The sequence below is a fragment of the Haemorhous mexicanus genome, chromosome Z, assembly GCF_027477595.1.
Source record: "Haemorhous mexicanus isolate bHaeMex1 chromosome Z, bHaeMex1.pri, whole genome shotgun sequence".
NCBI classification, from domain to species: domain Eukaryota; kingdom Metazoa; phylum Chordata; class Aves; order Passeriformes; family Fringillidae; genus Haemorhous; species Haemorhous mexicanus.
Window position 1 is genome coordinate 37,229,804 of NC_082381.1, and position 20,934 is coordinate 37,250,737.

The following is a 20,934-nucleotide window of genomic DNA, read 5'->3' on the forward strand; positions in this document are numbered from 1 at the left end:
GGCATCTATCCAAATCACAACTGTTCTGGGGATCTGAGCCTGACTTCCCTCTGATCATCACACTCACAAAAACGAACTTTGATAAAACCAAAAAGTGCAGCACTACCGGGATCAGAACTGGCTCAAATATGCAGCGTGCAACAAACCCACACCTCATATCATCTTTTCTGCTTGAAAGACTCTTACCAAGGATGAAGGCCAAAGTCATGGATTAAATGAAGTCAACACACTTTTTTTTTTAATTGTGTGGATGTTTTATGAACACTTAACAGAGTGTTCCATTGACTAAGAGAATGATGTTTGTATATCTATTAAAAGAGATAAATAGGGAAGGTGATGGGATATTGGGGAGTGTGAAATTTGACATAATGCAGATGATATGGAATAAGCAGCAGATATTGTCTTGATTAGAGCTAGGCCAATTTCTTCTCAGTAGCTTCTGCAGTGCTGTGTTTTGGATTCAGAATGAGAATGGTGTTGATAACATAGTGATATTTTGGTTTTTGCTAAGTTGTGTTTGTCCAAAGTCAAGGACTTTTTCCCTCTTTGTCTCATGGTCTGAGAGTGAGAAGATACAAAAAAAAAAAAAAAAAAAAACTGGGAGGGAGCACAGCTGGGACAAGTGACCTAAACTGACCGAATGGATATTCCACACCAGAAAACATCATGTCTGGTATTTAAACTGTGGGGTTACCCAGAAGGCTGGCGGATCTGGGTACAGGAAGGGGAGTCTGCCATGTCAGTGGCTGGTGAGAAATTGCATCATGCATCAATTTTTTGCTTTATTATTTCCCATTATTATTGTATTTTACTGTATTTTCAATTATTAAACTGTTCTTGTCTCAACATACTAGTTTTACTTTGACTCTTGTCCCCATTCTACCAGGGTGGGGGGAAAAGAGCGGGGAGTTGAACAAGTGGTTATGAGGTGTTTCATCTCCAGCTGGACATCTCCAGCCAGGCAAAACTACAACACGTTTTTGAATATGTTAAACAGAACACTGAAATTACACTTCAAAAATGTGCAAAAGGTCAGGAGTAGCAAGTTCAAAGCCTGTGCTCCCAGAACCAGTCTCCACAGAAGGCAGCTAATAAGGCACTGTTTTCAGCAGTTTCCTTCCAAAGAACTCGATTTTACAAGTGTGATGACAGGAGAAAGACTATGCTCCCATCTTTCCTTCCCCAGTAAAATTACTGAAGAGGAATAAGGTAGCAGAATCCCTTTTACCAGCAAATCACAGAAACTCTCTGACCTGGGTTGTTACAGAGCAAACCACAAACTGCTGTTATGCATTATTTATTCTAAGTACTCAGAGGTCTGATCGGAAGAGATAAATGTAATGAATACTTAAGATTTAGAATTTAAAACTAATTAAGTCTGCATATATAAACTTTTATTTACATAAGGCATCAAAATTGCCCTTTTTAACAAAAGGGTCATTTTTCCCTTTAACCAATACTTTGGTGAAAGAAATGTCACATTTAATAAACTAATATTCACTGGTATACTTGTTCTGAACAAGCAGGTATAGTCCAATGTACAAGATGAAAAACCACAAAATATCCAAGCATAGTGTTTCATTAATTACTCTGTAGAACAAAGAATTAAGGTTTGTTTGCATCACAATGATGATCAATCATGCATCATTTATTCCCACAAAGAATAAAATCCATTTCCAAGTGAAGCAGGAATAGCAGTAGTCTTGTATAATCCCCATATTGTTTACATGAAAAACAACCAATTTGGCATCTTAGAAATTAGACTGAAAAGTAGGGAGAAAGAGAGGAAAACAGAAAATGGCCCTTGCTTCAGAATCCTTTATAAGCATTTTCAGTTTCCACTTGCAGAAACCCTTCATATTAAAGAGGAAAACTGGGACTTGCCAAGGTTTGAACTAAAAACATTTTCAGAAAGACCAGAGTTATGGTTTCATTGATGATGATTATGAAGTCTCTAGCAAAAATACGTTGTTTGGAATAATGAATTCCACATTGATATCCCCAAGTAAATGGCATATATACATTAGACTGAGCCTGTTTTAATAGGTCTGATTTATAAAAATGGTAAACCTGTATTATGCTTCTGCCTGATGTAATAGTTCCTGAGTTTTAGATCACTGCTAAGCCACAGCAGACAAAACTCTGAATGATGTAATGAAAAGTTTTGCAAATCACTTTCAGCAATAGCACACACTTTGTTCAGCAACTTTCAATCATCAATAAAAGTCAGTCTTCCAGGTCCTTCATTTTTCATCCACCGCCGGTATCTCTTCCATCGGGGATCCATGGCCATCTTCTTCTTTAACTCCTCCTCTTGCTCTCGTTTATACACCTGGTAAGACAGAGAGAAGTTTTTAATAAGGATGAAGAAACAGCTTAACTGAGCCTCAAGTGTGGTCTAAGTTTATTCTTCAATCGTTTGCCAGCTCATTGTTCTTACAAAAGACTGGATTGCAGCGTAGAAGCAGATCCTGACCAATATGAAGTGTTGGAGCACCTACAGCCTGAGAGCCAACTTCTTACTGCCCAAGATGCTTTGTTTTTTCTGAGAGCAGAACAACCTTCCTGTAAGCTCCAAAACATTTTTTTTTGCTAGAGAAGTAGATGCTCAATGAATTCAACAAAATACACACTAAGCAACTGCTCATGTTCTGAAAAGCTAATCTGTGAGTCCCTTCCAGCACACATGCTGTTCAATCCAGCTGTTCAGCTCCTCATTTTAGCTGTTCTCCCTTTTCAAAGTCATCATCTAACAGAATACCACTATGGAACTTTTTCTTCCCAAGTAAGGTTCACAAGAAAGTTGAGAATATCTCAATATCTCTGCATCCAGTATTTACAGTATTAAAAGATAAACAATTATATTCTGTCAAGAAATATTCCATCACTGCAATGGAATCAACAGTTACCAGCAAATGAATCTTAAAAAAAAAAAGCCACAAAAATGCAACAGTATCTGCATTTTTATTCTGGAAGGCAGTTTATGTAGATGGAGCCAGCATAAATCTCAAAATCATCCATGATTTTATAATCTCAGTGTCATGTGACTTAATCTGACTCAAAGGCCAATTAAACTTACAGTTCCACTATGTACAAACAAGATTTTAAAAATATATTATAGATGGCTACATGAATACACAAACTCAATGCTCAGTGATCATAATGGTTTTAAGAATCATTAGGAAACAGTAAAATTATTGTGGAGCCCTGTGTATTGAATTCCTGGTCTTTCCCATCCTAAGACACCAGAAACCTGAACAATATGAGATAGACATTTCCAGTGATGAAGGAAGAGACAAGCTTTTGGGGAGAAACACTACAGCATTATTTTTCAGCCTAGAAAATACTACGTTTCAAGTAAGGATATGGCAGTGCTACACAAAAGCAGAGCCAGCACAAGAACAGAATAAACCATGATTATTCTCCATTTCCAGTAATACTGGAATGAGCAGGAGTCCAGGTGGCTTAAAAAAATCCTCTTCTACCACCTTTTACAACTATTGATGAACTCATGACCAGATGGCACAGCAGAGAATGCAAACTTCAATGCATACAAGTGACCAGGTAAAACTTACTAAAGCAATTACCTACAAAGACACCATTTCCTTTTCAGAAAGCTACAAAGTGCAAGGTATGTTGGATAAATATTACTATACAGATGCAGTTGTCATGTATTTGTCAGGGAAAATGATCTTCTGGCCACCACAGGAGACAAGTGTGAGCTAAAAAGACTTGACTTGTGGCAAATACAGCTCTTTCACATCCAGTGACCAAAACATCCTAAGTTAAAAACTGCCTGGATGAGAAACCAGAGCCGTTTTGCTCTACTACAGGATATCCATCCAATCTTTTTCGATATTAACACCTGCTTTAACTAGCAGCATTACTCAGTCTTAGGTCTTCCAGAATGTTTCTTCAAAAACAGGAAGGGGTAGATTAGTCTACAAACTTGAACAGGAAAATGGTAAAATAGGTGTTAATGTAAGGAAAGGATTAGCTGCCAAGTATGTAGAGGTGCTCAGTTAGGATGGGTTTGCTAGAAAACTCTCTCTTATCTTTGCTGTCCTGCCATCATCCCATCTCTTTTCCCAGCATATGCAGAACAGCAGCACCAACTCTTTTTCCCCTTAAGCAGACTAAGTTCGCATTCTCATGTTTTTCTTTAGAAACCTTCCATCCAAATGGCCCACAGATGCACCTCTGTGGAATAACAGAAAGGTTTTGTCAGCCTGCCATGCCACCGCATCACAAATAATTCTGGACTGCAAATTCCATGGTGTGGCTAATGTTCTTTCTCTTCTCTCACTGAATTTTTAAAAATTACATAGTGACTATCTAGTATTGACTATTAATTTAATGACTATCCACGGGCTAGAGTAGAAGTTGTGCCTAATGGTGGTTTTTATGCCATCCCTACTTGAATAGTATACAGCACTGCAAGAACAGTCTATGTACTCACCACAGGCCAAAGAACTATCAAAGGACAGATGGGAAAATGAAACCAAAACAATAACAAATAACTAATCAAAACAGTCTGAGCTAGGAATTAACAGCTTAGAAGACTGATGAAATAGGAGATTCAGACAATCTAGGTAATTCTTATTAAAATTATTACTGCTTGGAGAACAGATAATAGTCTTCAACCTACCATAATAGCACACTGTTATTATTGCTCTGGGACTGCTGGATAACCAAAACTAGTTTTTTCACCAGGGCTACTGATAAATAACATAAAGAAGAGAGATCTTCAGTTTCCCTGAGGCTGGTGGATAGACCTTAAAAGACTAATTAACAAAAAAAGGTAAAGGTATGTAAAAGTAGAACCAGTGGATGAACAGATAATAAGGAAAACAGTGGTGTTTTTGCATGTAACAAGAAGCAACAGCACGTGCCAGAAGAAAAAGTTGAAGGAAAGGACACCTGTAAAACTGAAGCATTCAGTCAATACAACCATCACAGACCCCTTCAGACAAGCCTCTAGAATCATAAAAGAACTTCCAGCAGGACTCAGATGCATGCAAATTAGCTCTAGGAAAAGTGATGTTTATGTATAAGCTAGGAAATATATTGTAATGAATATGTGTGATCATGATAGAATAAATACCCCACTGTAAAGTTTCAGGACACACATCTGATTAGAGGACATATGCTCGGGGTGTGTCCAGAGCTGTAATAAAGAATGCCTGCTTTCTAATACTTCAAGTTGTGTTAGAAAGTTTATTTCCTAGCCAATTTCAGTACTGCTACCCACCTCATAGTTTTCTCGTATCCAAAGCTGCCGTTCAAGAAAAGTCTCTTTCTGATGATCTTCCAGGCTGTCAAACTGAGACTGAGACATTTTCATGTACCTTCGTATGATATACAACTTCTCTTCCACACCATACTCTTGCCCTTTAATAGTGAAACAATAAATCCACCAACAGTACCAAACTATGTACTTGCACCAGTAAAAAGGAGCAAGAAGGATCTGAAATAGGAGGATATCATATATTTTGGGCTTCTGATAACCACCCTTTATATCTATTTTATTTTTAATAATGTCTTTGATAATTTCTTCCTCCTCTTCACGAATTTCTTCTTTAGACCGCCTGTTCTTGCCTTTTTCTTTAGTCTTGTTGAGTAAACCTTGTTGCCTGGCAATCTCAGTAGCTTGTATACGGTATTTTGGCACAGATGCTAAGTAGTTGATAGCTTCATTGTAACTACTCCACCAGCTGAAGAACTGTAATTTAAGAACAGTAAAATTAAAAACCATGTTTTAATACAGACACATTCCTATCTGGTGCTTTACCAGGAAAAAGTAGTGCTGTCACACACTTTTAACCACAGTTACATTACAGTGAAGGTAAACAGTGAAGCTAATAGTACTTCTGTGGCATCACAGAAGCTATCCCTCCAGACTCAGTGAAGCACTGGGAAAATGGATGTATCCAAGTGTATCTCAAAGCAATTCATGATGACAAGGAAGGCCAAGCTGACACTGTTCTGAACAGCTCTGTTTCTGAGCAGATGGCAATCTCTTGCAAGTTAATACCAGGCTGTGCCAGCCATTCTCAGAAGCCCCTCTTCTTATATTTATAAATATAGGAGCTAGTACGAAGGAGCTAGTATATATTTAAGTATAAAATTGTTACCCATTTAAAACAGTTCACTGAACATCAACTAAGTATGTGACAATCTCATTAGTCTGGCAGTGTCCACTTTACAAGACTCAACATACCTCTCTGATCTCCAGCTGCCCTCTGGATTTCAAGGAAGTGGGGGAAAAAAAGCCCCAGACAACAAACCAGAAATTTACTGCCTGGATTAACACAGAATCATAGAACATCCTGAATTGGAAGAGACCCACAAGGATCATCAAGTCCAACTCCTAGCCCTGTAGAGCACAACCCTGAGAATGCTTCCTTCTGAAGACAGAAGAAACACAAAGACTAGCTGAGAGGTGATGTTATTCCTGTCTAGTGTCTTGTAAATGACCTGAGATGGGGCATGGAAAACATGGAAGAAACTAGATAGGCAAAGAGGGAAAAAGTTAGCAGCTCACCTACATTCTTGGGACATCCAAGCATGTTTCACTGATGCAACTTTTTTAAATATGATGCATCTCACACTGTTTACCAAGACCAAGTGCAGACATAAACCCATTATTACAACCTTAGCAAAGGCCAAGGAGCAGAAACAACAGAAAGCAAGATGGGCAAACCAGTTAACATAAATGCTTACACTGAATTTAGAAGCATTTTGCAGTTGGGACTCCAGGAAACTGTGTGTCTGCACTTATAGACAAAATAAGAAATAAGATGTGAAATGAAACATTGCCACTACTAAATCTGAAGATAAATTAGGTATTTGGCTGAATACGCCATCAGAATTTATTATTCCAAGTTCTCAAGTTCTGATCAACATACTTTTCATTCTAACTTCCAATATCCCACTAAACATTGAGCTACCTGCACCACAGCATAAGCTGTACCTTCATCTCTTAAACTTCTTGGGTATTTTTAATGATGTTTTGAACCAGTGATTTAAAAGATTCTAAAGAGAAGTTATGCACTTTTGTTCTCTTGCCAGGATCAGCACAAGCTTTTTCATCTAAAATACAAGGGGTTTTCCTGGCCTTGGATCTACCACCTTCAGAGTAAACTTTGCTGAACTGAATTTGATTCTCTCCTGACTTCATCAATGTGGTGTTTAAAATACACTGCAATGAGAGAGTCACGCAAGTTTAGTAAACTCCTGATCTTCAGTTCTATCAACTGAATTGAGTCTTGAATTCAGTTTGCTAGTCTGTTTTGGGTTTTTTTTATTTACTTATGCATCTTGACAAACTGATACACGTTATTTGGGGCACTAGTCCTGCATGAGCTACTCTGAGCCTGCCAGGAAGAACCAAGTAAATTCTTCAGAAAAGATTCACCTTGTCTCAACAAAATTAAATCTCTAATCTCTACCTTTGCTCAAGGTACCAAGGGCAGTCAAAAATCTGCTAAGTACCTCCTGATTTCAGGATTTTTATGGACACTGCACAGACCTGAACCACAGCACAGAGGAACCGGGCTCCTCACTGACGCTTTTTATTAAACGGCACATTATGAGAGCTGCCACTACTTCTCTTCTTGTTCAGAAACTCACAGAGCAGTACGATGTAAATGTGAAATTTTACCTGAAACACGGAGATGGCACACACTGTAACTAGGATCACTATTGTGACGTCTACTTTAGGTGCCAGTCTCCTGCGGTAGTAGTGGTAGTAATGCCTGTAATACTCTTCAGGATGATCCAGCATGTAGTCATAATCTTTACGCGTCTCTTCATCCTGCAGGATGACATGAAAAACTCATTCAGGTTTAAATTCCTGCTTTCACTTGCTCTATTGTACATGTGTTTTACATCTCATTAAGGACCATGCTTCTGTAAAATTGGTGGCAGCCTGAGGGAGTATGAAACATAGAGGAAATTTGTCGTTTTCTCATATTCTCTATTAATTTGTTCTCACACTTATCTGCCCATGCACATATGATATGTTTAGTCATAAAATTAATAATCAGGCACTGTGCAAATGCATTTAAAACTAGAAAACAGACAAGCAACTAAAGTCCATAGAGTAAGTTGTTTAACTTCAGAATGGGAAGTTCAGCTGGACTGGAGTTAATAAGTATTGCTCAGGAAAAGATTTTCAGATGAAGAACCTATTAGGAAATTGTTTTACAAAACTTAAAGGAATTAGTTTACAGGGCTATGGAATCTGTCCAGTGAAAGGCCAATTCAAAACCTCACTACTGTTCTCATGTTTTCTAAGTTTCTCATCATTTCCATCCAAAAGAAGTAATTGCGGGATGGGAAATATAATTTTGCCAGGCTCAACTGAATTACTTTCAAACTCCGTCTCCCATCCCCCATCTCCCCCCACCCCCCCCAAAAAAAAAAGTTCCCTTTCCTAATCCCTTGTAGCCTTAAAACACTTACACGTCTCCTTCTTCCATTCCTGGGTTCCATCTTTGCCAAGTCACACATGCTTTGCCCTGAGAAGCCTTCCCTTACAGATCCCATATGCTACTCGAGTCATTGCTACTTTTAAAGGTATACCTCCAAGGTAAAGCCTCGTCGGTTCGTTACAAATAAAATAGATAAATAAATAAATTTGAAAAGAACGCATTCCAGACACAGAAGGATCTTCAAGAGCACTCCATACTCCTTCCTGCACTCTCGAGCTGGCTACGGAACGAGGATTTTTCGGGGTGTATCTCCTCTCCTCCCTGACTGCTTACCGGAGCGGCTCCGGCCGCGGCGGCGGTCCCGCTCTCTCACCTTGAGGGTCTCGTAGGCGGCGGCGATGAGCAGGAACTTCTCGTGCGCCTCCTGCGCCCCGCTGCCCTCGCCGCCCGCGGGCTCCCCGCGGTAGCGGTCGGGGTGGTACTGCCGGGCGAGCTGCCGGTAGGCGCGCGCGATCTCCGCCTTGCTGGCCTGCCGGCTGACGCCCAGCACCTCGTAGCAGACTCGGCGGCCGCAGTAGAGGCGGTCGGTGAGGCCCCGTGCCGGGCGCGGCAGCAGCGCCGCGCACAGGCACAGGCAGAGCGCCCACCGCCCGCCCGAACACCACCGCGCCGCCGCCGCCGCCGCCGCCATTGCTCCGCCGCCGCCGGGGCCGGGCCGCACTCCGCGCCGTGCGCGCGGCCGGCGGCGGGGCCGGCGCGGGAGGGCGGGGGCGCGACAGGGGGCGGGTCGCGACAGAGCCCGCGCTCGGGGGCGGCGCGGGCAGGCAGCGCGGCCTGCTCGAGGCGCCGAGCGCTAGGACCGATCCTTTGTCCCCGATTTCTCACAGGCTGCTGCCGGCCCGTTCTCCCAGCCGGCGGTGTGCCCTTGCGTTGCACCCGCGCCAGCGGAATCCTGGGATGCATTCGGAAGAGCACTGCCTGCAGGTCAATGAGGTGATCCTGCCCCCTGTACTCAGCCCTGGTGAGGCTGTATCTGATCTGCTGTGTTCGGCTCTGGGCTCCACAGCTCAAGAAAGACGCGGAGATAGTGGAAGGGGTCCAGAGGAGAACACAGAGGAGAACACAAAGGTGATTTGGGGTCTGAAGCATCTCCATCATGAGGAGAGACTTCAGGAGCTGGGCCTGTTCAGTCTGGAGAAGAGACGACTGAGAGGTGATTTCATTAATGCATAAAAATATCTCAAAGGCAGATGCCAAGAGGATGGTGCCAGACTTTTCAGTGGTTCTCACCGATAGTATGAGGAGCAAAGGCCATAACACAAGAAGTTTCACCTCAACAAGAGGAAGAACATTGAGAGTGACAGAGCACTGGGACAGGCTGCTCAGGGAAGTCACAGTCTCCCTGTCTGGAGGCATTCAAAGCCCACCTGAACACCTTCCTGTGCCATGTGATTTAGGTGACCCTTGCCTTGGCAGGGGGGTTGGAGTGGGTGATCTCCAAAGTTCCCTTCCTAAATGATTCTGTAATTCTTCCAGGAAAGAAACTTTTGAAGTACTTCCTGAGCCTGTGCCTGGTTTAGGCTTGCTCCTGGCAGAGCTCAGGATCTGACCACCTGTCATGGAGGGTCCAACAAAATTTAACTGGCTCCACGTTGGGAACTGCCTGGTGCACCACCTCTATGGCATGGAATCATGGAGAACACTCCTACTGCTGCTGCTGCCCAAAGACACAATTGACAGGTGGCCTCATCTATGTCTAGAAGTATCCTAAGGGAGGGTGACAAGGTTCCACCTGGGCATGAAGAAGAATTTCTTTACTGGGCAGGTGACTGCTCGCTGGAACAGATTGCCCAAAGAGGTTGTGGAGTCTCCCTTACCTGAGAGGTTCAAGAACTGTCTAGATGCAATCCTGTACCATGTCCTCTAGGGTAGCCCTTCTTGAGCAGGGAGGTTGGACCAGATATCCTTCCAGCCTGACCCATTCTGTGATTCTGTATGCACAACTCCCTGAAATGGTGGCTTTGACACCAGGTCAGCCACCTGTGATGTCCCACACCCGAAGACTTCTGGAAAGGAGGATTACATCTCTGCTCTGGTGTGACCAGCAGGAACATCACCTCAGTGTTTGACCTTTCTTAGGAAAGCATATATGGGCTCGATGCTGCAAATATTCACCACAAAAATGCTCAGCTCATCAGAGAGCATGTGCTGTTCTTAAAGCTAGAAATTAGTGTGCCTCTCATGTGGCTGGTCTCCTACTCTGCCTGTCTCCTTTCTGCGATAATAAATGCTTAAAATTTCCATCAGTTGTGGACGGGTCCCAGATCTACTTTCTAAAAAAAAAAATAAAAAGAAGGGCCACCTCTTTGCAGCTTATTACTCATTAGAGCCCAGCCTCTCAGCACTGGAGGCTGTGAGTCAACTCCTCAGACCATGACCTTAAAAAATTGGTGGGTTGACCTGGGCTGGGTGGCTAGTGCCCACCAAGCAGCTCTATCACTTCCCTTTCTCAGCTGGATGGGAGAGAGAGAGAATAAGATGGCAAGCAACTTGTTGGTTGAGATCAGGCAGTTTACTGAAATAAAAGCGAAAATTTATGCACACACAAGCAAAGAGGAAGAAAATAATTTTATTCTTTACTTCCCATCCACAAGCCACGTCTGGCCATTTTCTGGGGAGTGGGACTTCAGGATTGTGGAGATTGCTTTGGAATGCAAACACTATAAAAAATGAATGCCCCCTGTTCCTCCTTTCTCCCTCAGCTTTTATCTCTGAGCTGACATCATATGCCATGGGATATGGCTTTGGGCAGTTTGGGTCAGCTGGCCTGGTTGTGTCCCCTCCCAGGATCTTGTCCAGCCCCAGCCCCTTTGATGGAGGGAGGAATGTTGGAGAGACAGCGCTGATGCTGTGCCAGTGCTGCTCAGCAATAGCCAGAACACCGGTGTGTTATCAGCACCTTTCCAACTATTGATGCAGAGTGCAGCAAGATGAGGGCTGCTATGGGGGCAATGAACTCCAGCTCAGCTAGAAATATTGCACAGATATAGCAAAAAATGGTGCACAGAAGCTTTTATCACCTTTTTTTTCCCGACTCGAGAAACAAGCTAATCCTCTGACACCTGTCGCTTGAACTCACGTCTGCCGGGGGACTGGCCCTGGAGCTTTCGGGAGAAGTCACCAGCTGCCCCCGTTCCGCCTGCAGGAAGCAGTAAGGGAGGTGGGAGCGGGCGCCACGCTGTCTGCTTCCAGAGGTGCCCCAGCGACGCCTCGGCTAGGGCACGTTGCCAAGGTGCTCCTTACAGAGATCACGCATGGCATGGCATGGCAGAGTTTGGGAGAAAGACGCGGTGTGGTGGTCTCTCTTGAGTAACCCCAGAACGGCAGGGGAGGAGGTCTACGGAGCTGCTTTATCCCTTCGGGAAATAGTTTTGGAATAGCGGCTCGGCAGCGCCGGCCGTGGCGGGGGGCGGGGCCTTGCCGCTCGGTGGGCAGGGCCTTTCCCGGCTGTGGGCGGGGCTCTCCGCCCTCCTCCTGCTAGCGCACTCACGGCCGCGCGGGGGCTCCCTACGCCCTCCCGTCCCGTCCCGTCCCATCCCTGCGCCGCCGTGCCGAGCGCGGAGCCGGCGCGGCCGCCATGGAGGTCAGCGCGGACTCCGGTCAGTGCTGCCCCCGTAAACCTCCTCCTCGGGGCCCGCCGGGCGGGGCGGCGGCGGCGGGGCCAGGCCGTGTACGCGGCGGGGGCGGGCGGTGGGGACGGCAGCTCTCTCTAAATATAAACTGGCGGTGACAGAAGAGCGGGAGCTTGCCACTGTAGAGGGGAGCCGCTGGGAGCAGGAGGAGGAGGGGGTAGAAGAGGTGGAGAGGGAGGAGGCGGAGGAGGAGGAGAAGAAGAGACGCGGCCGCCGGCCCGGTGCCGGTGCCGGAGAGGGGTGGGAGGCGCAGGGCGTCTCTCGCCGCCTCCCCTCCCTCCCCAGCCGGCAACATGGCCGCGGCCGCCCAGGACGAGCTCAGTAAGTGCTCGCGGCGCAGGGACGCGCAGCGAGGGCTGGCGGGCAAGCAAGCGGGCGGGCGGGCGACCCGGGGTTTCCCCGCAGCGGGTCTCCTCTGCGGTGGGGCTCGGCCCCCGGCCTCACCGGGCGGTGACGGTAGCGGGGCCGGACCAGCCGTGGGAGGCCATCTCGGGAAGCGGAAACCGGGAGCAGCGGCACCTCCCGCATCCGCGGCCGCTCCGCGGACACGCCGGCTGCGTGACCTTGCGGGGCGGTGGCGGCGGCTCCTGGCCGGGACGGAGCTTAGGGTCGCCGGGACCACCGGCTCCGGAGGAACGGCCTCCGCCCACTGCTCCTGTACGGGCACTAGCGGCAGCGCGTCTGCCCGTCGGTGCTTTCGCTGTGCGTTGTGCGGGTGCCTTGTTTGAGCCACAGCAGCAGTGTGAACACAGCACCGGCTGGCACGTCCAGGGGCGCGTTCACCCGGCCCCCTGAGGCGCTGTGCCGGGCGGTGGGTACGAGAGCGCATCGCGGCCGCCCCTGCGGCGCTCGGCACATGACCGGAGGTGCCGCTGCCGCCGAGCTTTCGAGACAGCGGAGCTCGGCCCTGCCTTCTTGTCACCTCCAAAACCCTTTCTCAGAGACTCTGGGAAAGCAACCCATCAGCTGCTCTTTGAAGAAGCTTATGGAACTTCAAAAAAAGCGGTTTCTCTTCCCTTGCGTTTCCTGGCCTGGCATAAAGATGGTTCTTATCTGTGAAGAGTTAATAGCTAGATAGCATATGACTCAGCCAAATGAGAGGGCCTTTGGTTGCCCTGAAATAGTACTTGGCAGTCGTCAGAGAGAGAGGGCAGAAGAAATGCTTTGAGTATATTTGAGCACTATTGGCTTTCAATACTAAAGAATTTCTGTGTGCTGTTTCTTCATTTGTTGTTTGTTTTATTCGTTGTTGCAGTTGGTTTTTTGATTTTGTTTTTTGTTTATTTGCGAGCTTATGTGTAGACAACATCATAATTCTGCTGTTTGTTACTGGAACTAGGCTGAGTGATATGATAATGGTGGCAATATCCCTTATATAGCCAGGGTCCCATGGTGGAGTAGAGAAGAATCTTGATCCTGTACTGATCCTAGAACTGGAGGACCTAAATGCCAAGATATTTTTTCCATTGACACCTGGGATAAATTGATGTGAAGACAATGAAAGCTCTTACTGCTGCTGTCATTGAAGAAATTCTGTTGTTAGATTTACAATGCTATCGTGATTCCCCTTGGTGAAACCAGTCAGTGTGAGATCTCTTCCTTGTGACTCCTTGGTTTTTATCTGTGTGTAATCTAACTTTCCAGGCTCCCAATCTGATTCTGCAAAAAATTAGTCCTCAGCCATGTGCCTCAACTACACAGCCCTTTCTCTTAAGCTGGGCTGAAAAGACAAATATCCCTAGACTGAGATTTACATTAATAATTACATTATGTCATTCAGGTTGTTTGACCATGACATCCTTCAAAACTGAGAGAGCTTTATTGGTTTGCTTAGAAATCTTTTCTTTGGGTGGGAGGAAGAATCTCGTCTTGGAAATTTCTTTTTGTTTAGTTTGGGCTTTTTGCGGTGCCTCTCTGTCACTGAATAGCAAGTACTCTTAAATAATGTTAGTAATCTTAAATAAAAAAAAACTAATTAAAGCTAATGGAAAAAAGAATAACTTCATGTAGAGAAAGAGAGGGAAACTAAACCTCCATGTGGGCATGCTGTCTTTTGATACATTCAAACAGTTAAATTTCAGCATATTTGGTAAGAAATAATTTCTTCTATAGGATGATGATTAGTCCTGAAATAAGAAAAATAATTGCCATTACTTTTAGATTGAAAAACCAAGTTCTTGCTTTATATTCACATGGCTGTAGGAGGCTTTCATCTATAGCCCCTGTCAAACATGGAAACTCTGTGTAAATGCTGTGTAAAGGATAATTTTCATTTTAGAAGACAGGTTGTTTGAAGGCAGCATAAGATAAGGCAGTTTAAAAATTAATGAAAAATCAGTAAATTGGCCCTAAAGCCATAAGAGTTCAGATGCAAGAGAGGCAAGTTAATCTTGAGTAATAGTAGACATCCATTAAAATGGAGAACTTGTGCCTGGAATATTGCAAGTTGCAACATGGGTTCTGGTGTACTATTCAAGTTTTTACGTAAGCTTTTCTATAAAATGAAAGAATAGAATGGGAAAAAACATAATATATTCCTCCTCCAACATGTCTTCCCAGCCTTTTCCAGTCAAATCTTATGAAACAGCCTGGTGAGTGGCCTGTTCGTACAAGTGTTCCCTTAAGTTTTTTGTTGTAGGCACACAAGGGGTTACTGGTAGAGACAAGAATAGCACCAGCAAATCCTGACTCACTCTTTGCTGCTATAATCATACTAGTTATATTTTCTCCAAGAGTCTAATAACATTTGAACAAGAATTTGACTCCTATTTTAGTAGTTGTGCAGCAGATGAGAGCTTTATTCTTCCATGTGTGGAATAATGAAGAATTGCTTAGTTCTAGAGATACAAAAGGGTGTGTTAGAGCTTTTGCTTTAGTAGGAACCTCCCTCTAAAACTACCCCTGCCATCTAGGAGGTGAAATTGAAATGCTTTTGCATCCAGAGCTCTTTATTTGATGTTGGGCCCTTTGGAGAAAATGTGGGGGGATGCTTGTGCATGTAACGCTTCTACAGTGTTCAGGTAATAGAGGAGGGTCTCAGGGGTTTCTATCTGATTTACTGAAACCATTGTAGAAATTATTTATTTTGTAGCAGTTCCACCAATCTGTCAAACTGATAGTTCTCCAGAAAGCGAAGATAAATTCTGACTTCATGCACAGATCTGCTCTGTTTTGCAGACGACTTAGACACTGTTTTTAGTTCCTCAAATGTTTTGTGGTTAACAGTCAAACTGTGAAGTACAGCTAGTTTGACATGTCCTAGCCCCAGCAGTTTCTTGAGTCAGTTTTCATAAAAGGAAGGGTGTGTATTTTACTTGATACTCTGCTACACAAATGTGCATTGCTGAGGGGTCTGTGTGGAATAACTGGTGTGCTGTACATAGTATCTATAAATGCCAGAGGAAACTGATTTGAAATAGAACTGTGCTTGGCTGAACTGAGAGATTTCTGTGATAAAAATACAGATATACAGTGGCATAGCCAGACTTTTTTTTTTTTTTTTTTTTTGTAATTAAAATAATGAGGGTAAACTCTTTGATTCTTGGTTGTATTGAGGTAACTATTTCACTGTTTATCCATTTCCCGTCCTTTTCTTTCTCTCACTTATCTTTGATAAGTATTTGGTAAATACTTACCATGTCAATATTTACCAAATGGAAGGAAAGGACATGTTTTTCCTGTGAAAACTGTGGGGTTTTACTGTTACCTTGAGTGACCACAAGGTCAGTTCTGAAGTAACAAAACTTAAAATAATGCTGACCCTATTGTGAATGGTATTGCAGGATTTGGAAGTGTCATTAGTGTTATTGTCAATGTAGGTTTTTTGTAGAATTTGTATGCATTATCTGTGTTTTGAAAGTGATTCCTTTCTTTTTTGTCTTTGCAAGATTGTTAAGTGCTGAAACCCGTATTCCTCCTTGTAGTCTTAAATGGAGATTGGAAAGAACGAGAAGTGAAACATGTATTTTCTCACAGATAGGTAGCTACATTGCCATGGTAACTTGGGAATTGCAGATTCCAAATACACCCTGTCAGTTTACACAAATTGGTCACTGATGTTGAAAATAAAGATAGAAAGCCATATCTTGTTTTTCTGCCCCTTTGTTTCTTTTACAATGAAAGGAACTGTCTTCTTCATATGCAATGACTGTTGTTCGGTTTTCCATATTTATCTTTGTCTTCTTGTAAATACCTTTTTTCCCCTCAAGAAAGTGCCACAATTTTTTTTTTTTTTTTTTTTTTGTGAAAGTACTACACAGCAGCAAGAAAAGAAGTGATTGTGCCAAAATATGTGAATAACTGTTTCAAATTCTAATTCTGCATGGACTTAGTTGTATGTATTTTAAAAGTAAATCTACTTACTAATTTTTTTACTCAAGCACCTTATTCTTGTTGTGTTGTGTTTTTTAATCCATAGTAAAATGCTAAGTGTCATAGCTGTTGCACACATACGATGTTTCTAAGATTGGTCTCCAGCTGCCAAAGCTTTTTCCAAACAGTTTTTGTCCTTTCTGCCCCCTCCCCACCCCCCACTGCCAGTCCTTCTTGGTATGTAGTAAAGCAAGTTAGACATCTTGCTTTACTTATTTCTACTATCAAATAAGCTCCTAAAATTGCAATTGTGCAGTTTTTCAGTTGGTAGTAGTAGGGGCTGTAAAATCAGACGGAGAAGATTTTAGCTTTATATTTAAAAATTTCTGAAATGCATGACATGGGGAATTGAGACCAGTTGTGAGCATACTGTCTTGTTTGATGTCTGGTGCATAGTGGTCTGTTTGCTGGCTGTGAAGAGATATTCAGGGAAAGGTGCTTTCCTCATGCCAGCCAGGAGGTCTGCAGCACACTTGAAGTCAGGACACAGCATCTGAGATGGAGATATTTCATCTACAGTTACTTTCCTGGGCCATTGTGTGTGGTGCTTTAAATCACCAGTGTTTATGCTTTCCTGTAATGAATGTTGTCAGCTTGAGAAATGGTCTTAATGGTTAGTAGAATAAAAACCATGGAGAAAATGTCTGATGTACAATACTTGGGAGGTTTTATAGCTCTTTGTTTTCCTCTCCTACTGCTATGGATACAGCCTGCATCAGCAGCATGAGGGAGTACTCTGAGAAACTCCTGGCCAGTTTCTTAACTACATCCAGGTGACCAGTATCCTTGAATTGGCTAAAGAGTCTTGTTATGATTATGGTTAAAGAAGAATATCTGATGACAGTATTAGGGCTTAACAGACTTTGCAGCAGAGGTATGAGAAAAGTAATAAGCTTATCTCACAGACACCATTAAGAAGGGAGTAGCTTTTTTTCATCCTGATTTCTATTATTATTGCTCTTGATATTATTATTTCCACCATTCCGGTTGTTGCTTGAGAAGAGATTAATGGAGGAAGCTGGAAATGGGGCAGATGCTTGCAATTCAGTGCATTGCTGCATTTCCTGAGAGGACATGCAAAGTGTGCTCTGTTAGTTTCTCTGCCTTTGAGAAGATCTTTGAGTAGTCCAGTGACTGCCAACAAATGGCTTTAGAACTAACTTTGGTTGTGTTTCCTTACACTTGTTTTTGATCTGTTGCAATGTTAAAGAACATGTTGAGAAAGTCCCTCAGTCAACTTGCTTGAGAATGATGGATCTGCAGCGTTCTCCTGGAGTTCTAGCTCCAAGGGGAAACATTTTATAGTTTTTATTAATTGTTAGCTTTTAGCTGCTTGATGTGATTTCTGTAGTTCTTTACTGCCTGTATGGTAGTGATACACCAAGATGGTTCTTGAATGGGGGCTCTTTGGGATGGGAGGGATAGGAGGGGTGGGGGAAGGATGACACAAGAAGGAAAGTGAAAAGAAATCAAATGTCATGATTTTTTAAAAGATTGAAACATGAGATCTGTGTTATAGAGAGATCTGTGTTATAGAGCTGACAGCCTGAGTGGTCTGTGAAATCACTCTGAAATGAGATTGACTCGTATCTTCAGTTTATTGTATAGATGCTGCAGAGTTTTGGCAGTAGTTTCCTTGATGGTAAAATTTCATCGTGCTCTGTCTGTTCAGTTGCCTGTCATATTTGCTCAGCAGAAAATGAGATTTTGGAAGTGGTATGTTTATGTTTAATCTGCATCTGGCAGAGGAGGAAGGAATAATGCTATGAATGCAGGCATAGCGCAGGTTTTAAAAATAGGACAGTAAAGGCTTCCGAAGCCATATCATCATGGGTTTGCTGGTTAGAGCTGTATTTGCATTTCAACATCCCTTTTGTTCACTTGGGTTCTAACCATATCCAATCACCTCAGTCTTTACTGCTGCCCTGTACCAGTGCTCTTTTTTCTTTTTTTTTCCCCACTCTAGTCCTTTACAGTCAGTTTGATGATCCTCCTCTGCTGAAGGAGGCCTCTCCTTGGTCTCCCTCTAATCTCAGCTTGCTGTAGGTCACTTTACATTAGTCTGTGGGGAAATTATTTCCTCTTTGAAAGATGTCTTAAGACCTTTAGCCCTTCAGAAACCTTGGGTCTCCTTGCTGCCTGTGGGTCTGGACATCATTGCTGCAGGATGAAAAACATGCTTCTGGTCCTGTGCACAAGAACTCTTCTCGGTCCAGCTTGGGAATGCTGTTGTTGGAGAGGCTTGGCTTTGCTTCTGGTGTAGCTGTTGGGGCAGCTGCATGCTGGCACTTAAAATAAGTACTTTTAACCTTGTTTTTATTGTCAGCCTTTGTGCTTGAGCTATTGACAGAAGATTTTTGCTGTCATCTGTTTTTGTGAAATGATTTTTTGTTCATTCCTTTGTGGATTTGGGGAGAAGATTAGCTGGCCAGAGGAAGATAAGTTGAAACACCCCAGCCACTTTGTAGAGTGATAGTAGGATCACAGCAGTATGTCCTACATTTGATGCTTGTGCTCTTACTCCTATTGATGATAGTGCTGTCTTTTTGAAAACAGATCAGCTACTTATAACAAACAAGTAACTGCCTCAGCCAACATTTGTTCAGATTTTCTAGGAGACCTAAGTGCCCCAGTGGACAGGTGCTGGACAGGTTAGCCTGTGTCAAGATGTTGTATGAGTACTCCTGTAACCCTAACCTGTGCGTATCAAATTTACCCTGGAGCAGTTGTCTCGAGCTTCAAAAACCCTGATTTTTTCACTCTAGATTGTTTCTTGTGTTTTCAGGTGTGCGGACTGTACATGCAAAGGTGGCCTTAATTGTTTTTGTCTTTGCTAGGAGAGGCCTCCCTGTACTTGTGAAGGCTAGTACTAGAAGCCATCAGGCTGATTTCTACCATGAATTGTTTTCTCTGTGTTAAAAATCTGTGATGAGTGCTTTTGAGATATAAGTACGCTAATGACATTGTGCAGTTTCTTTTAAGTCCATTAGGGGATGTTCAGAAAAAGTTTATTTGCTGCAGAAATTTTGAGTTTCAACCAGTTTCTCTTTTTCTTTTTTCTTTCTTTAATTAATTGCAGATCAGCTGGAGCGCGTGTTCTTACGTCTTGGCCATGCAGAAACGGATGAGCAGTTACAGAACATTATTTCCAAATTCCTACCCCCTGTTCTCCTCAAGCTGTCCAGCACGCAGGAAGGAGTTCGCAAGAAGGTAAGGGTTCAATTTACCATAAAGATACATTGTCCTGATCAGGGAGAAGGAAATCCCTGTGATGTATCATGATTTGCTATGCTTGGATGTTCTCTGTTGAGAAAATTACTCTTTGAGGATAATTTATCATTACCGTGATAGTGGATTGGTTCATTTCTGCTGTTAGAGCTTAAACAAAAGAGTCAGTGCTTGTGTCAGCACAGGTTTTGCAAATGTCTGGAGGCTGTATTTGTTTCTTCTTGAGGCCCACTAGCTCTGAGTTAGCTTAGGATCAAGGCTTGCTGCCGTAGGGATGGTTGCCTTGGCTTCCAGGGCTGTTGTGCTTCCACCTGACTTAGGGCATATGTGAAGCAAGCCTTCTTCTGTGCACAAAATACCATGAAGCCATACTCATTGCTGTCATTCACTTGGCTGATAACTGGAATAAGAGCAAGAACCAAGTAATTTTGAAGATGGACTGTCATACCTACCTGAAAAAAATTGGTTCTGTGGTACATAAGACAGCTTTATCACAAAATTTATTCAGTTACCTTAGTATGTACCAAAACTGTTTGGTTTTTGCCTGTAACCAGGAATAAGGAGCAAGGACCAAGCAGTTTTAGAGGTGGAATTTAATATGTAATTGGGGTATGGGGTTCGGCTGTCCATCTCTGCTCCCACACACATGTAGGATGGTTCTTTGCACGCTGGGCCTCAAAAGATGAGTCTGGACACTAGCTTTTTCAGTCTTCAGAATTGTTTATTATTTCTTATCAACAAAGTTCCTTCTCTGCCCGACCTGGATCCGACCAGCAGAGCAGCCAAAGGCACTCTGCCCACGGGGCGGTCGCGTCTTTTATAGTAAAAACTACGTACATCATATTTACTCTTTATTCCCAATACCTATCACCCTTGTCACCGCATGCACCTTCACCCCAGACCAGTCCACAAGTGCCAACACCACCACAGAAGATGGATGACAAGAAGAAGAAAGAAGAGCCTTGTGACACACCCTGATTCCTCCATCTTGTCTCCATAACCCCCCTGTACCAAAACCCCAAAATCTGTGTTTTACCCTAGAATTATGTCTTCCCTTCACCATTCACACCTGAGTGATTCTCACAGGTTTCATCTCCTCATACATCGGTGGCACATCTCTAGATGGATCAAAATCAAGCCACCAAGTGCTTCTGGCAACGTTCCAAGACTCCCAAGCCCCCCCAAGGGTTCTCTCAGTAGCTCTGGAC

General features: G+C 43.5%; 2 protein-coding genes across 4 annotated transcripts in view; one reads left to right on the forward strand and one right to left on the reverse strand.

The window, feature by feature from the left end:
* Positions 1–1,627: 1,627 nt before the first annotated feature.
* Positions 1,628–9,141, reverse strand: DNAJC25 (DnaJ heat shock protein family (Hsp40) member C25). Its single transcript, XM_059836424.1, has 4 exons — positions 8,809–9,141; positions 7,664–7,816; positions 5,252–5,722; positions 1,628–2,332 (listed from the first exon to the last, which is right to left on the reverse strand). Exons 1-4 carry the CDS (start codon positions 9,124–9,126, stop codon positions 2,210–2,212), a joined length of 1,065 nt encoding a protein of 354 aa, XP_059692407.1. The 5' UTR covers positions 9,127–9,141; the 3' UTR covers positions 1,628–2,209.
* A 2,809-nt stretch (positions 9,142–11,950) lies between these two features.
* The window catches only part of ECPAS (Ecm29 proteasome adaptor and scaffold), a 59,076-nt gene continuing 50,092 nt past the window's right edge, over positions 11,951–20,934 (forward strand). For 2 of the 3 annotated variants that reach the window (XR_009485026.1, XM_059836428.1), the window contains exons 1-2: positions 12,305–12,448; positions 19,578–19,708. Coding sequence is in view for 2 of the 3 variants with exons in the window: in XM_059836428.1 (XP_059692411.1) it covers positions 12,421–12,448; positions 19,578–19,708 (159 nt within the window). In the remaining variant the exon portion in view is untranslated. Of the gene's footprint in view, positions 12,095–12,304; positions 12,449–19,577; positions 19,709–20,934 lie in introns of those variants that run through there. The other variant, XM_059836429.1, reaches the window with a different exon arrangement.

Coding starts and splice junctions, on each gene's coding strand:
- DNAJC25 (XM_059836424.1), bottom strand. CDS start 9,126: ATGGCGGCGGCGGCGGCGGCGGCGCGGTGGTGTTCGGGCGGGCGGTGG. Junction 7,817..8,808: donor CCGCCTACGAGACCCTCAAG/GTGAGAGAGCGG, acceptor GTCATCCTGCAG/GATGAAGAGACGCGTAAAGA. Junction 5,723..7,663: donor GTGCCATCTCCGTGTTTCAG/GTAAAATTTCAC, acceptor CTTAAATTACAG/TTCTTCAGCTGGTGGAGTAG.